At 40.6% G+C, this 17,422-nt stretch overlaps 1 protein-coding gene across 1 annotated transcript; it reads left to right on the top strand.

Moving 5' to 3' along the window:
* Window positions 1–5,133: 5,133 nt before the first annotated feature.
* LOC102931284 (putative P2Y purinoceptor 10) lies at window positions 5,134–15,285 on the top strand. Its single transcript, XM_007055289.4, has 2 exons — window positions 5,134–5,586; window positions 13,601–15,285. The coding sequence occupies exon 2, from the start codon at window positions 13,654–13,656 to the stop codon at window positions 14,752–14,754; it is 1,101 nt and encodes a 366-aa protein (XP_007055351.1). The 5' UTR covers window positions 5,134–5,586; window positions 13,601–13,653; the 3' UTR covers window positions 14,755–15,285.
* Window positions 15,286–17,422: the final 2,137 nt, after the last annotated feature.

Below are 17,422 nucleotides of genomic sequence, written 5' to 3'. Positions count from 1 at the left end.
GTTGCAAGGGATAACTTCCCCTTCCACTGTGACCGCACTCCCAGTGCACCAGCCTCTTCTCAGAGCCGCTACTCCTCTCTCTCTGCCTGCCTCACTCCCTGGCTTGCATAATGGACTTGGAAGAGATCATATATTGACTCTATATAGACTAAAATAAAAGTGACTCCTGTCATATATCACAGTCCACACCAGTATTTGAATATGACATGAGACTTATGTCTTTCCCCATGGGAAAACACCTGACTTCTCTCCCCTCCCACTTCTTGAAAGTCCCATCTACAGATTTGCACTGATTTCCTTTTGCTCTGAAATTTGAAAGTAAAAATCAGGAGTTAAAGGGTTTTTATTCGGTTTAGACTTAAAACATTAAACAGTATCCCCAACTCATTTGCTCCTTAGGCCCAGGCCTCATGACCCTTTTGGTTAGTATGGCTCATACTTCAAGGGTACAGCATTTCCACTGCCTACTTGGTTGAGAGATGGTGGTTCACGAATGGAAATGGTAATCACATGATCTAGAACCACACGTCCCATGGATGAGACCTTGTGGGTTGCATCAGTGGGTTTACTTGTCAGTTCCTCCACTCCTTTTACAGTAAGTTTGCTTCATATGCAATCTGAAAATTGCTTTCATAGTCAGTTTCCTGGTACCAAGCTAGGATTATAGTATTGTGACAGTAGAAAGCATTCCAGGGAATCTGCCATGTTCCATTCTGTGAGGATTCCTTTCATGGACTGTCTACATCCTTGCTCCTGGGCTCCCCAGTGAGTGCATGGCAATTAAGATGGCTTTGTGTTTCCTCAAGAAATACACCAAAAAAAACAAAACAAATGACCCTCCCCCAAAGTCAACTAGCTTTCATCAGTGACTCCTCAGAAAACCAGAGATGGGCCCACTCCAAAATCCTGGGTCTGATCAGATCTAAACTTTGGGTAGTTGAAATCTGGAACTTTTCACCTTCACCCCACTGCTAGAGAAAACTTAATGTAGAGTCCGGGTTGAAGAACTCGCCACTATCCAAGTAATGTAACAAGTTCTCTGAATTGCTCACATAGATAAAAAATATATCACATATCAACAGGGCTATCAAAGGGTGTGGAAGGTCAGCAACAGCAATGCAATAAGACACTCCTTCACTGGTGAATGCTTGTTGGGTGAAAAAATGTCCAATAGGAACAGGTAATGATCTGTGTTATGTAGGGTGACCAGATGAAACGGACAAAATATCGGGACACATGGGGGAAGCAACAACAACAACAACAAAAAGCGGCTGGAGCCGAGTTGTCGAAGCAAAAAAAAAACCAACAAAAAACCACTGGAGAGGCCAAAGCCGCAATATTGGGATGCTGGACAAAGAACTAAAAATCGTGACAGTCCCGATTTTATCAGGATATCTGGTCACCCTAGTGTTATGTATATGGACATTTTGATTATTAGCACGAGTTGCTTGATCTATTGATTACTTAAGAATTTCCAGTTAAAACTCTGAGGTTTGGTAGGTTCTTGTCCCAAGATCAGACCCAGTATTCTGAGCATTTCTGTTCGGCTGGAAACCCTGATGTGCACGGTTACAACACTCACGCTTAAGAAAAACCTTCTGTATTTATAATATTTTATTAACACAGTTAGTAAAGTTACAAATACTCCAACCCAGCAAGGTAGATAGACATAACACAGAATGTGTGTCTGAGCATCCATATGCTCACACCATCGCTTGAAAAAAGACCCGAAGTGTTAGTCAGCGTCAGCATCACCAGTGGCAGTCATCCTGGCATCTTCCAAGAGTTACCTTTCCCCAATGCATACAGGCCGGAATACAACTTTTATAACGTGTTGTGCTGATGCCACTGTGCCTAATGCATAGTCAGTAGGAGTTGTACCCTTTTTCCTTATTTGTACTTCCTTACTGTATTAATGTTGGGGTGCCCTTCTCCCATAGGTTATGAGTCCATTTGCCTCAAGCTTATTAGCATATACATCATTAGTTACCATGGCATTCTTGTGGTCAGACATCTGTTGATGTTCCTAAAATAAAATATCACAAACAGGTACAAACTAGTAAACTTGGGGTTACCTGTCAGCAGTTTAGTCACTCCAGCCTTCTATCTTGTGATATATTACAATCTATGGTTACTCCTGGTTAGCTGCTTATGCTAAGGCTTTTGGGGCCTTATGCCTTGTTTAGCTAAGCTATTGTCTTACATGCCTTGTAGGCTCATTACATTACTGCCTTAACTTATACCCATGCCTTACCTAGAAAATACCTACACCTAAAGGCTACTTATGAGAGGGCTTGTTCCTTGCAGGTTTGATACACGATCCCTCACCTGACGTGCCCTTTTATTTCAGTAGTACCTGGTGAAATACTACCAGGTATTTCCACTATTTTCAGAGAACGTTGCAGTGTTGCCAACTGACAATTTTATTATGGATGTCACACTATTTGGTGTTTTTCTTCAAGCTGCTGCTACTGGAGTCAAGGGTTTTGGTGAGAATCTCAGCTTTATTTATTTTTTAAAATGCAAGTTTCTAGCCCTTGTTGCAGAGAAAAACTCTGAAAATGTGCCCTGAGTGCACCCTACAAGCTCATCACCTATTAGGTAAATAAAAAGAACCCCTTATTTAATTATTTATTAAAATCTCATGCTTTTTAAGATGATCTCATGATTTGTAGGGCCTGACTCGTGATTTGTGAATGCTTGAAGTTGGTAATTCTGCAGTCCCTGACCCAAAGTGTGTGCAAGTGTCAAAACCCAAAAGGTAAAGAATAACTTTGGCCATTACTCACTTTAAAACAAATCTAAGTCTAAATGAATGCCACTTCTGTAAACACTGTTTATATAATTTATGGTGAACTTCACCCCTTGTCAGAGGATCTATACAAGGCATATGCACCACTTGACTCATGAAAATCATTAAGTGGGCTCTAAGTAGTGCATGGGCTTCATGCCAGGACTCCCCCAGTGGTGAATTTCACTTGATGCGAGTAAAACCCCTTACTTCAGAAAAGTACAACTTTGTTTTACATACATCCTTCAGGTGCATCCTGTTTGATATGTAAAAATGTTCTCAGTTTAGAGAAATGTCGATATGTATTTGTCCTTCTGCCCACAGAATACCAGTTTATAGGCTCAAAAGGACATACATTTAATTTCACTGCCACTTTAAACTTCCTTGTACCTTCTGTCAGAGTTTATAAAAGCAGAGGTTATACCCTGTAAACCGTGCACTTGTGTAGAACTATACTTAAGCAAGGATAGTTAAGCAAAAACATACATACAGTTTATTCAGTCCATTAGAAGAGAAATAATTATACACTTCAATGTATGGCAATGGCTTTTTAAAATTAATATCTGTGGGCAAGATTGTCAACCTGTGTAACTTTGGTTGTCAGTGATGTCACATAATAGTGCATTCTGTGATGTTTTTAATGACCTAGAATGTGTGAAAAGTTTTCAGAGGGCAAAATAAACTAAGAGGTAAAATACAACTACAGGGGAAAAGCCCACATTTTAAAACTCTCTCAGTTTGACTGTGTTCCCACCCCTTTGGTTTTTGTGGACATTTTAGGGAATGAGTGCGCCATTTCTTTGCTGAAACAGCCACTTTGAAGCAAATACTGGAGTAGATGCACAGAAAACAAATTTTAAATTTGTAAACCTGATCACTGTCTTCCCAACACTGAGATTCAAAGCTTCCAGTCAGTGCAGGAAGCTCATGACTTTGCTGACTCTTATTCATATACAGATCTAATTGAAGTGATTAACAAGCAGGAATAATTCAGGACTCCATAGATCTGTCTATGAGTTTTAAAATATAAGCACTTAGGGCCGAACCATGGACCTGCACAAAGCTCTTGTCACCATAGAGCTTTTCCCTTGTGCAGGCTGCAGAAAGCAAGTACACACTTGGGGTTGTAATAGCGATTGCTGCCTCTTCCCCCACTTGGAGGTTTGGGCTAGTGGATCCATGTAGTTGCAAATGTACAGGCTACATTCCCACTTCATCTAGACAACTCTTCCCCCGACAGCTATTTTCTACTACCCCAGAGAGAACGACCATGAAGCACTGCTTCATGGGCCATGGAGGGCTGGACCCAATAGTGCCTGTTCACTGTAGCTGTTACCTTCCCCTGCACAGAGGAATCATGGTGGAACCACTGCTTTAAGGATTTTGTGTGTTCAAATGCGGTGGGGTGGGGAGGGAAAGGATCAGGATTTGCCCCACAGCAATTGCCAGAGGATTTAAGCAACAAATTATTGTAGATTATACCTTTCCCTCTTCTCCTTCCATCTTGGTACCCCAGTGTGCATCTGCTTGTTTTGAGTGACCCACCCAACAGGATATAGCAAGGGAAAGAATATATTTCAATTTAGTCAGCATCTATACTAAGAACTGGGAGCACTATGCCAGCTCTACAGTGCTGCCATGTTATCTCTGCAGATGCTGGGACATGATATGTGATGTACATCGTCATATCACAACATTCAGCAGGAAACAATGCAACTGATAGTAACTCATATTGCAATGTACACATGCCATTTTCTGACAACCCAGAAAGTAATATGTCATCACCTCTGCATGCAGTACCATGCTTAAGGAAAGGATATCTTATACACACATGGAAAAGGAATTGAATGAGGCAGAGAAGAGAAAGCTATATCTGGAATACATGACACTGGACATTACATGCCTGTATAAGATGAGAGTACTTTTAGAACATTCAAGCTATAAACCATCATATATTTTGGATATGGAAGCTAAACCAAAATTTCACACCTTTCACTCATTTTGAAATACTTAGATCTATATAAAGAAAAGGAGTACTTGTGAAAACCCCCCCTCCCGCCCCCGCTCTCCTGCTGGTAATAGCTCACCTTAAGTGATCACTCTGGTTACAGTGTGTATGGTAACACCCATTGTTTCATGTTCTCTACGTATATAAATCGCTCCACTGTATTTTCCACTGAATGCATCCGATGAAGTGAGCTGTAGCTCACAAAAGCTTATGCTCAAATATATTTGTTAGTCTCTAAGGTGCCACAAGTCCTCAGTTTCTTTTTGCGAATACAGACTAACACGGCTGCTACTCTTAGATCTATATATTTTTCAGTTATATTTTAGTATTTGCTCACGAGCCAGATTTTTGTGCGTGCACAGTTTTAACAAACAGAAGGAGTCTACAATTTCAAAACGTCACAGGCAAAAGTAAAGTATAGCTCAACTGAGGGCATGCATAGAACATAGCAGAAATTCCAATTTTGTGCAAAATTAAAGCCTGAGTTGCATCAGAATAATATCATCTGAATTATTTTACTGTCAGGAGCTGAAAACACGTTAGATGGCTAAGTGAAAAAAAATACAGGATTTCCTGTTATTCAGTCACTGCATCAGTCTGCAGATGTCAGTGGATTTCGGAGCACTAGGACAAGAGGGTGAAAATTCTCTCTCCGTCTGAGAAGTTTTTAAAAATATCTCTATCGTTGGAATCTACAGCATAAACTGTAGCTAATAAAAACCATTTTGCTTTTTCTCTACCCTTCGCTGTGGATATTTCCTTCTTGAAGAATGGAAGTTAGAATGAGGTAAGATTTATTTTTGCTGCACATTTCCTTTTGTAAATCCAAGCCCTAACAATATTCAGCAATACCATCATATGCTTTTTTCAAGAGAAACTTCAAACAAATACTTGTACTGGTAGGCTGTCCTCAGCAGCCTTTGATAGAAGAGCAATTTGTTGTTTTATTTCTGAGTGGGTGGGTAAGTAGAAAGCAATGCACTGTGATAGAAAGACTGTATGAGAAAACAGTTGAAATGTGTTCTACAGAAAATATTATGTTGATTGATAGGATATTACAACAGATCATTCAGTTCTGTTTCACATATTCTTTCAGTTGCATGTGTTAAAAAGCTAATGATAATTACTATTTAAACAAAAGCTGTAGAAAGTCTCATCTACTTAAATCAGAAACTCTAGAAAACTATTTTAAGCCATCAAGTGGATTTTTATTAAAAAGATGCATTTCCCCACCCCTGCCATATTTGACTATAATTCTGAAGATGAACCTTTGCTATAAAGTTCAGATTCAGGTTTGGAACTGAGTTTCCCCAAAGTTTGGGGTTGTTTGGATCTGGAATTAGGGCTACCCCTATATAATTCATAAACAAACAAATAATAATAAAAATGAAAAGACGACATTCTTACTGTCTCTTTGAATTTGGAAATTCTAAGCACAATACCACAGAAATGTAGGACTGGGTGGGGCACACAGTGAGTCAGAGTAATGATAATTCCGGCAATTTCCATTGATGCCTACTGTAATAAAGACCATTATAAGTACATAGCAGAAAGTTAGAGTGCTGATATATTAGTGCTTCTTTGCATTTATGTGTATTTTAATTATTGGCTTAACCTGCTAATTGAGCACACGGCTACTCTGTATAACCCATGTTGCTATCACCTTTACCTACATCCTCCCTCCCCATTCATTGTAATGATGCCATTTTTTGTTTCCAGTCTTCAGTTACCCTGTAAACCCTTCACAACAGGAACAGATTGTTAGTATGCATTTATATAGCATCTAGTATAATGGTACCTTGAACCTGCTTGAGACCTCTAGGCACTACTGCAATAACAATACCAAAATGGAAAATATATTTAAATGATTAAAAGCTACAACACATTAATATTTTTCCAAGGTCTTAGAAAATATTACTGGGTCATAACATCACTGTCTTTACCCAGGTGTAGATGAGGGCAGCACTTAGAAAGAGTCAAAGGGGCCAGAGACAGAAAGGCAAGAGAGAAAATTCACCAGAGGTTCACCTGTGAACACACACAAAATAAAAATCACTTATTTCAGGGAGTATTTTATTGAAGAGAACTGGATTTAATCCAAATTGACAGCAGCTTGTCAACAGGTTCTAGCTGCATTCATTCCATATGTGTGTTACAACTAATAGACTACAAAACAAAAAACGAAGTACAAGCCAGCCAGAGTAGCACATATGTTTTCCCCACATTCGAGTCTGGTCAGCACAATCTCTTTGTTTCTTTTTTTAACGTCTTGAGGCCAAAAAAATCTCAGCTGCATTTAATTAGCTCCTGGCTGGTTCCTGAGCTGCCTCTAAGCCCTTGATGCAAATTTTCCCCCAAGCCCGATGTCATTGGTTAGCTTGGCAGGGCCTCCTTATGAGGACAACATGGAGGTCAGGTGTGTTAGGATTTGGGGGCCTCCCCAAGAAGCACCAAAAAGTCTGTACACCCTTTCACAGAAAGCCACACCCAAAATGATACTATAGGACATCATACTAGCCTCAAAGGAAGTGGGGCCTTCAAAAAGTGTAAAGTTAGATACAAATATCTGATTTCTCCATGAACCACCTAGCAATTTCCCCTCCATATCTTCCTCAGAAATACAGGGCCAAGGCTTCACAATTACTTGCCATCAGACAGAGAAATGGCTTCCCTGGATTCAAAAAGCAGTTTTTACCAGTAAAAGAAGGGTTTAATTAACATTAATTGAGTCTTCAGGCAGCCTTCATGCCTGGTGTGAGATGGAGTTAATTAGTTCATCAATATTGAACTCTGTCTTGTGAAGACCACTACCCAGAAAGACACTACATTTCATGTGTCCATCAGGGAGTTGCGGATGGTGGAGACTTTTAAAGAGGACAGTTGAGCCCTAGAGCTCAAGGGGCCTGATACTGACTTCACCTGCTGTAAATCAGAAGTAAAGTAATGATACGGTACTGACAGTAGCCAGGAAAAGGTGCTAGCAATTTATGACTGTTCACTGGTCTGTCTGGAATAAGGTTTAATTTAGTGTATTTATCAATTTTTAATGTAAAAAAAATATGCCCAATTACACATGTACCTAGTTAAAGATCGAAATACAGCCTCCCGTACAAAAAATGCAAAGCCAGCCCAAACACATTCTCAGGTGCGAGGTTGAGAAAAGAGATGGACATGCCAAGTCACTGAACATCGGCTCTGCTGGACAACTTGGAAAGTGAATTCCACAGTTAAGGGCCTCCACTGACTATGCCCTGATAGCAGGCCCTGTAGGGTTACATTTTGAGAGTTTGCTTGAGTGCTCTAGATCCTCCCTCTGGCCAGTGCCATACTGCTCGTTGTTCCAGACTCACCGCCTGCCCCACTCACCCTTCTTGGAAGTGAGCAGTCCTGAAAACAAGGAACAAGATGGATGTGGCTATAGAGGGGACTGGTGAGATAAGCCAGTAACCTTGGTGACAGCAAATACCTCAAGTGCTCTGAGACCATTAACAGCAACAGCCCCAAGCATAAGGGGTCACCTTCCTCATAGCTTTTGTGGGGTCACCACCCTCATAGCTACTGCCAGCACAGACCCCGTGGCAGGATCCGTGAGGAATAAAAGAAGTAGATGACCAATAGCCTAATGCAGACAAGCACATCAAGGACAGCTTAACCCATGCAGTCTCCACTGAGGAACTTCAGCAGCAATTACTTTGTTCACTATCAGAACCATTCACATGAAGCTACACACAGCTTTTCCAAGGACATCTGTTCTGTATATTTTAAAATATACATTTTTGATTTTGAAAAACACAAGCACGCTAGCCCACATTAACATCTACTTTGCCAAAGTTAATGGTCAAAACTTGACCTACTTTCCTCACATGAGCAAAGTTCATGTATATTTATCTACATGAGCATTTTTTTCTTTCAATCTTGAACATGCTTTAGTGCATTTTTGAAAGAATGCCAGGAGAGAAGAGTAAACTCTCGAAAATTGGAAAGTGGAATCAGTAGGAACTTCACAAAATGATGACAAATACCTTGACAGTGGTTTTTGTTGTGAAAAGAAAAGGAGTACTTGTGGCACCTTAGAGACTAACCAATTTATTTGAGCATAAGCTTTCGTGAGCTACAGCTCACTTCATCAGATGCATGTGGTTGTTTATTAATACTGTAAGGCCCTGTTGTCATAGCTCCGGGCAACATGATATTGGCGCCCTTGCTAAATATAGTCAGCATTACTTCCTCCTAACTACATTGGTCACCCTTAGAAACATGCTAGTTTTGCTTCAGATAATGGTTACGTTCGCATTTGCAGTAATATCTAAATTTCCCTATGCTTATTTTAAGGAATCAGCAAAATTCTGCAGAGATTGGAGTAAAGTTACTCTGGGTTATATTCTCAGAAGTGCAAAGTACCCACAACTACAGCTGAAGATAATGGAAACTGTGGATATTTAGAACCTCTGGAAAAAAAAATCAGGCCCTTAGTCACCCCAGGCGAAAAACTCTCCAGTATTTAAAGCTGAACCCAGTATTTGGGGCAGAGATTAAAGATAATCTAAGCATGGCCCAAAAACCCTGAACAAATATTTTGCCCCAGTTTTTAATAAGAGTAATGAGAAGCTTAGGGGCAGCAGCAGGGTAGGTAATGGAAGGAAGGATATGGAAATAGAAATTACCCCATCGATATGGAGTCAAACTCAAAAATCTTCATGGGACCAAATTGGAGGGTACAGATAATCTCCATCCAGGAATATTAAAGGAACTGGCACATGCAATTGCAAACCCAATAGAAAGGATTTTTAATAGATCTATAAACTCGGGGTCATACCCTATGACTGGAAAATTGCTAATAAAGTACCTATTTTTAAGAAAGTGAACAAAGAGATCCAAAAAACTACAGGCCCATTAATTTGACATCATTTGTATGCACAGGCTTGGAACAAATTTTGAAAGAGAAAGTATTTAAAGACAGAGTTAATTGATAATTGCAAAAAAAATACAACATGGTTTTACAAAAGGTAGATCGTGCCAGACTAACTTGATTTTTTTTTTTGAGATGATAACAGATATTTTAGACAAAGAAAATGCAGTGGATCTAATCTACCTGATTTCAGTAAGGCATTTCATACAGTTCCACATGGGAAATTATTAGTTTCATTGGAGAAGATGGGGATTAATATAAGAACTGAAAGGTGGGTAAGGAGCTGGTTAAAGGGGAGTCTACAACGGGTCATATGAAAGATGAACTGTAATGCTGTTACTAGTGCAGTTCCTCAGGGATCAGTCTTGGGACCAATCTTATTTAACTTTTTCATTCATGACCTTGGCACAACAAGTAGGAGTGTGCTAATAAAATTTGCAGATGACAAAAAGTTGGGAGGTATTGCCAACATGGAGGAGGACCAGAATATCATACAAGAAGATCTGGGCAACCTTGAAAACTGGAGTAATAGAAATGGGATGACATATAATAGTACAAAGTACAAGGGCACGCATTTAGGGACTAACAGTAAATTTTTTTGCTGTAAACTGGGGCTGTATCAGCTGGAAAAGACAGAGGAGGAGAAAGACCTGGGCATATTGGTTGATCACAGGATGACTATCAATATGATTCGGCTGTGAAAAAAGAGCTAATACAGTCCTAGGATATATCAGGCAAGGTATTTCCAGAAGAGATAAGGAAGTGTTATTGCCATTATACAAGACACTGGTGAGACCTCATCAGGAATACTGTCTCTCATGTTTAAGAAAGATTAATTCAAACTTGAACACGTACAGAGAAGGGCTGTTAGGATGATCAGAGGAATGGAAACTCTACCTTCTGAGAGGCGACTCAGGCAGCTTGGCTTGTTTAGCCTAACCAAACAAAGGCTGAGGAGAGAGATGATTGGTCTCTACAAATACATCAGAGGGATAAATACCAGGGAGGGAAAGGAGTTATTTAAGTTAAGCACCAATGTTGACACAAGAACAAATGGATATAAACCAGCCCTCAATAAGTTTAGGCATGAAATTAGACAACGGTTTCCAATCATCAGAGGAGTGAAGTTCTGGAACAGCCTTCGAAGGGGAATGGTAGGGGCAAAAACCTGACCGAGCTTGATAAGTTTATGGAGCTGATGGTGTGATGGAGTGTGGCCCATCTGCAACTACTAACAGCAAAAATCCCTAATAGCTGGGGATGGGGCACTAGATGGGGAGGGCTCTGAGTTACTACAGAGAATTCTCTCCCAGGTGTCTGGCTGCTGGATCTTGCCCACATCCTCAGAGTGCAACTGATTGCTATATTTAGGGTTGGGAAGGAATTTCCCCCCGGCTCAGATTAGCAGAAACCCTGTTCTTTCCCCCCACGTTTCTCTGCAGCATGGGGCACGGGTCACTTGCTGGTTTAAACTAGCAAGTAAATGATGGATTCTCTGTAATGAGAGGTCTTTAAATCTTGATATGAGGACTTCAGTAACTCAGCCAGTGGTTATGGGTCTATTCCATGAGTGGGTGGGCGAGGTTCTGTGGCTTGCAATGTGCATGAGGTCAGATTAGATGATCACAATGGTCCTTTCTGGCCTTAAAGTCTATGAGTCTGTGAGTAAAAGGTAAGGGCATTATACTGCAAACACTACTAAACATAGGCTGGTATTGTCAGGAGGGCTCAGCACACACAACTGGGGCCAGAGTTCTCAGTTCCTATTTAGAAATCAAAATTTGTGGCTAGAACTTCAGAAGAGCTCAGCATGTGCATGGGGGGTGCTGAGCTCTTCTGAAAATCATGCTCCTGGATCCAGAGCTCCTTTGAAAATTTCTCAGTGGGAGCTCCTGGGTCCAGAGCTCCTTTGAAAATTTGATCCCAACTGGGGGTTCTGAGCTCTTGGAAATCTGACCAGGAGCTTTTTAGAAAATTCTAGCCAGGGGGCTTACAAGTGTGAGCAGTCTTATTGACACCAAAATCATGTCTTCATTTATTACACATTGTCATCAATGCCAGTCTGATTTTCAAGCACTATGATAAAGATTTTGCAAGATCAGCCCCTGATTTCATGTCTACACTTACCTCCGGAGCAATCGATCCAGCAGGGGTCGATTTATCGTGTCTAGTGAAGACGCGATAAATCGACTGCCAAGCGCTCTCCCGTGGACTCCAGTACTCCACCGGAGTGAGAGGCGCAGGTGGAGTTGATGGGGGACTGTCAGCAGTCGACTTATCTCAGTGAAGACACCGAGGTAAGTAGATCTAAGTACGTCGACTTCAGCTACGTTATTCATGTAGCTGAAGTTGTGTAACTCAGATCCCTCCCCCCCTTCCCCCCCCCCCCAGCCAGTGTAGACCCAGGCCTTAGAGAGAAGCAAAAGAGACATTAACTCTGATCCAGCTGTGACACCTTGTGGTCAGTTTAAAAATTTTATTCACAGCATTTGGTGCTAGGGTGAAAATTACATGATTTAATCTTAAATGATGATGTTAGCTGTGCCTCATTTTATAACCTGCTGCATGAGCAGTAATCCCTTTGCCTAAGAAAATGTTTCCCCAAAAAGGTACTCAAGAAGGGTGAAATTCATCACAGTAAAGAAGGCCTGCACAAGTACCTCTGCACCATTTAAGCCCTCAATGTTGGGCATATGTGGCACATAGAGATTTGTGCAAGTGCATATGGGTGAATGTCACCCAAATTGGGAGAACTTCTAGGGTAATTGAAGAGAGATATTTTTCCCATCATGTCTGGAATGGTTAGATGTTATTTTCTGTTATTACAAAATAATGACTGCATTATGCCATGTGTGTAGTAATGCATTTCCAATACCGACATAGAAACTGACGCACATTTGGTTAGATATTAGTTTATAAATCTAGTTCTAAATATGGAGCCAGAGCTCTGATGGATCTGTCTGCTCCTTTCCATCACAGACCTCCTCCACAGTCTGCTGTCTGCTAGCCTTGTCCCTTATTTAAGCTATTTATTGTGTTACTTATGGTAATCTAATACAAGACCTCTATGCCGGTTGTTAAAGATGCTCAGACAGTCTCAGTTAATTCAAAACTATATTTATTTAATCTCTTGTTGGAGACGTCTGTAGGTCTGCATGAGGGCACTGATTCGATAGGCATTTGAATACAGTGTGTAATGAATGAAGTCAAATGTTATGGAGAACCTAGAGATCTGAAGAGTAGCCTGGCAGCTGGCAACAAGCTGATTAATAGTGTCACTGTGGTATTAGGACACTGTCAGAGTAGGTTTACATTCTGGATGGAATTCCATAGGACTACCTCAAGTCAAGGCTGGGTGGATGATGAACCGGATCAGCACATCTAAGAGATGGCCCAGTTCTTTATCCTTCCTAGTCAACCTGCACAACTTTCTGATCAGTGCTGGCTGGCTATGGGACCCTGGCAGAGTTGGGTTTCTGGATAGCTTGTGTGTCTATACCCAAATCCCAGAAGACTTTGGGCTGCTGAATGACTGGAATTGATGAGTGAATAGGACCCAAGGTTGCAGATGTTCCAGAAACAGCTACTCATGTTGGGTTGGCTACAGAGTCATCCCATTGATAACTGTATTGGGAGCTTGTTCAAGTGACAAAATCTCTTTTATGGCCCTACTACTGATGGTAAAAGCATCCTCTTTGCTTGTCATTTTAATCTCAGTTTCTGTAATGGAGTGAAAAACAAAGCTTTTCTTTACATTCCTTCCTTTTCAATAGGTATTTACTATGTGTAAGGTCTCATTTAAATGTATTTGTCTGAATTAGAAAATACAAACATCAATATTAATAAACACTGAACAGTTTTTGCCTTTACTGTCTTTGTTTTTACTCTACAGAAATCTTTCTTCCATCCCATCATCTCCTAAATGAATGTACAGATACATTCAAGATGCCGAAAAACAGATCTTCAGGAAACTGCACCGATCCTCATATGGGATTTCAATCCTCCCTATACGCAACCACTTACACCATAATATTCATACCTGGTCTTCTGGCAAACAGTGTTGCATTATGGGTTTTATGTCGCTTCATCAGTAAGAAAAACAAAGCAGTTATTTTTATGATTAATTTGGCTGTAGCTGATCTTGCTCACGTTCTCTCGTTACCCCTACGAATATATTATTATATAAACCATATGTGGCCTTTTGGGAGTTTCCTATGCCAGTTATGTTTCTACCTGAAGTATCTCAACATGTACGCAAGCATTTGTTTCCTTACCTGCATAAGTATTCAAAGGTACCTTTTCCTCCTCCATCCATTCAAAGCAAAAGACTGGAAGTGTAGGTATGATGTCACCATTAGTGCTGTTGTGTGGATCATTGTTGGGGCTGCTTGCTCACCAGTTCCAATCCTGAGAAGTCCTACCTTATCCAACAATACAAACACCTGCTTTGCAGATCTTGAAGTGAAGCAAATGACTATGGGAGCTTCTATTACTTCGGTAACAATAGCTGAATTATTAGGGTTTGTGGTCCCCCTAGTTATTATTGCATATTGCACTTGGAAAATGAGACAATCTCTACAGGAATGTCAAGTGCCCTTGCAACAGAGAAGTGAGAAAGAGAAAGCTTTACGGATGATTCTGATGTGTGCAGCTGTATTCTTCATATGTTTTACACCATATCATATAAACTTTCCTTTATTTATGATGGTGAAACAGAATGTTATTACAAACTGCTCCACACGCAGAAGTACTCTTCATTTCCATCCAGTTTCTTTATGTCTTGCAAGTTTGAACTGTTGTCTGGATCCAATCCTCTACTACTTCATCACATCAGAGTTTCAGAACAAATTATTGAGATGTAGTGGCTTTGCCCTCAGGAGTTGTCTCATGGACAAAGAGAGTGACTCATCTTTCCAAGATAACAGCGATGATATTACAACACAAAAGCCCTTTTCACATTTTAAATTTCGGTCTCTTCCAAAACTCTGGTCAAATAAATACATGGAAACTCCTCCAACTGAACCAGAGGGGCTTTTACTACAATAAATCTTTTGAAACTCAAGACAGTTTGTTCTACATAGGTGCAGTCCAAAGCTCATATGGAGAGCACATGAAGCCCAGAAATATGTACTGAATAATGTCCCTGGCCATTATGTCCAAGGTATCCAGCACAGAAAGACATTTTAACTTTTTTTTTTTTTAATGTCATTCATCCCAATCACTACAACCTCCCCATGCAAAATTCTCTCATACTTCTTGGGTCACCTGTTACATCCCATAATTTATCTTCCTTAAAAAGACACTCCTAGCAGCTGATCTATGTATTGAAATACCATTGACCATCACGGGAATTCCAGCCACTGAACAGTTACAAAACAGCTACAACCTACAGTCCCCCACCCCTGCAGGCCGTTTCAACCTTGACGTTGATGCAGCTATGAAAATGTACCTCATGGTTATGTCTCTGCTTTTAGACAATCCTTGCCCTAAAGAACTCTTACCCAAGGTACATTTAGAATATCTGGTATATCTGTGAATACATTTTTAAATCATTAAATTAATGTTTTCTATTGAAAATAGTAGCATGGTTTGCGTCTTGATTAACACAATTGTTTCCATGTATTCCAACAGAAAAGGAATAATTTCTGATAAAATAAAATGTTTGACATTCTTGAAAATCCTATTAATGTTCTGGGTTGTTGGGAAGGTTTCCATTTTTGCTTGAATTAATAGCAAAAACACAACCTTCCAAATGACAATTTATTCAGGAACAAGAGTGAATTAAACTTCAACTTAAACACTAAGTCCAAAAAATTCTAAGCTGCAGAAGCTCTAGAAAATTATAGATACTAGACTGCACTTGTTCAGCAGAGAGGTCAGTTTATTGAGAAATTTAAAAAAAAATGCTTTCAAGCAACTCTGCTCTTCAGAAGGATTCACCATGAACTACTCAGGCCTTGTCTAGACTAGGGAAAAAAGATTGCTTTTTTAACTCCCACTGAGTTAGCTCATTTAAGATAGTTAAGTCCATTAAAAGCCCCCAGTTAATGTCACTGTAGGCACAGCTTAAAACCTTTAGCTCAGTTTTGGCAAGCTATGTCTTAGGCTATGTTTTCCCTGGAAAAATGTGTACCTTTATGTCAAGATAGCTCTATCAATGTAAAATGCTAGTGGAGACAACACACAGGTAGTTTTTACCTCAGTGTAGCTAGTTGAGGTCAACCCCAGGTAGAGGGCATAGTATTGAACCTCAGCTACCTACACTGAGGTAAAAATCACCCGTTCATTGTCTCTGCTAGGATTTTACATTAAGGTTGCAAACTCAAATCAGTTACCTCTGTGTAAAATCATACCTCTTTTAGTGATGAAGACAGCCTTAGAGTCCTGCTTAGACTATAATTTAATCTGCTAAAAATCAAGCTAAAGATGTCTACATGGGTTAAGTGGGGGTTTCAGCTGAGTTGAATTAGCTCAACTGAGTACACTCCATTGAAAAAAGCACCTTTTTTGTCGTCTAGACAAGGCCTTGGACACTCCATAGCCTCTTCTGTTCAGAATTGTAGCTGTGGTGGCCCATAGGACTTCTGGGGAATGGCAGATGCTGAGATGGTTATTTACTAGATGAACATTAAAGGACAGATTATGTGTGCAAAGGGGGATAAGGAAGAGGGACCACAGAGCCTTCTCCATAACTTGTTTACCCATCTAGAGACCAGGTGCAGTTGCAATGGGGAGCTGTACGAACCAGCATTGCCAACTCTCATGATTTTATCGCAAGTCTAATGAGATTTGACATTTTACTTAAAGCCCTAGCTCCTGAAGTCATGTTAAAACACTGAGATTCTCTTGTAAATAAGTTTCCAGCTCATGTAGTTTCAGAGAAAAGCTTAAAAATATGATCTGTGTGCATGCTAAAGGCTCAGAAACCAAGAGGCACATAAAGAGAACACAAAATGTGTTATTTTAAAAATATAGCATGAGTCTTAAACCAATCTCATGGTTTTGGGGCCTAATTGATGATTTTTTTGAATGTTTGTCTTTGGCACTACTGAGCAATGTTCCCAGCTAGCATTGGCAATGGTGCAAACAGAAACACAGTGAGAGTGTATCCATAGTCATGGCAGAGGGCCCTGAATGAGGAGACGGAACAAGCTTGTATCTGTTTAAAGAGTGGTGCGCACCAGATTGCATAGGCCAGCCCTATAGTATAGAGAAGCAGAGCCCAGCAGAGAGGCTGGATCCTGGTTCTGTATTTTACAGGGCTGATGCTGTGAACTGCTCAATATCTCCTGTAGGGGCAGAATCCCTCACCACACAATGCAATGGGAATTGAAGGTAGATAGCTCCTCTTGAGGCACTCAGTAAATGTCAGCACAACCCTGGGCTGAATCTAATTCAGATACAGCACTAGTAAACAAAACAGAAGGGATTGCCCCAGGGTGCAGCCTGGGACTGTGGGACCACTGTGCCCCCTTAACTCTCTCCAGCCTGGGCTGTCTCTCACAATGCCTTGCTAGTGACCAGGCGCTGTGATCACTCAGCACAACAGCATGTGGAGCCCCACACTCAGCTATATTGCATGAATGATCCCAGAGCCACTCATGAATCACGCAGAGAAAGGCACCAGCCAAATCTGCTCTCCGCCCCCCCGCCCAGCTCCAAGTACCGTACCCCAGGAATATACCATCTAATTTATTAATTGGTTCACCACTTC

This window comes from Chelonia mydas, chromosome 9, assembly GCF_015237465.2.
Source record: "Chelonia mydas isolate rCheMyd1 chromosome 9, rCheMyd1.pri.v2, whole genome shotgun sequence".
Classification (NCBI taxonomy): Eukaryota; Metazoa; Chordata; order Testudines; family Cheloniidae; genus Chelonia; species Chelonia mydas.
This window is presented reverse-complemented; position numbering and strand designations above follow the sequence as displayed.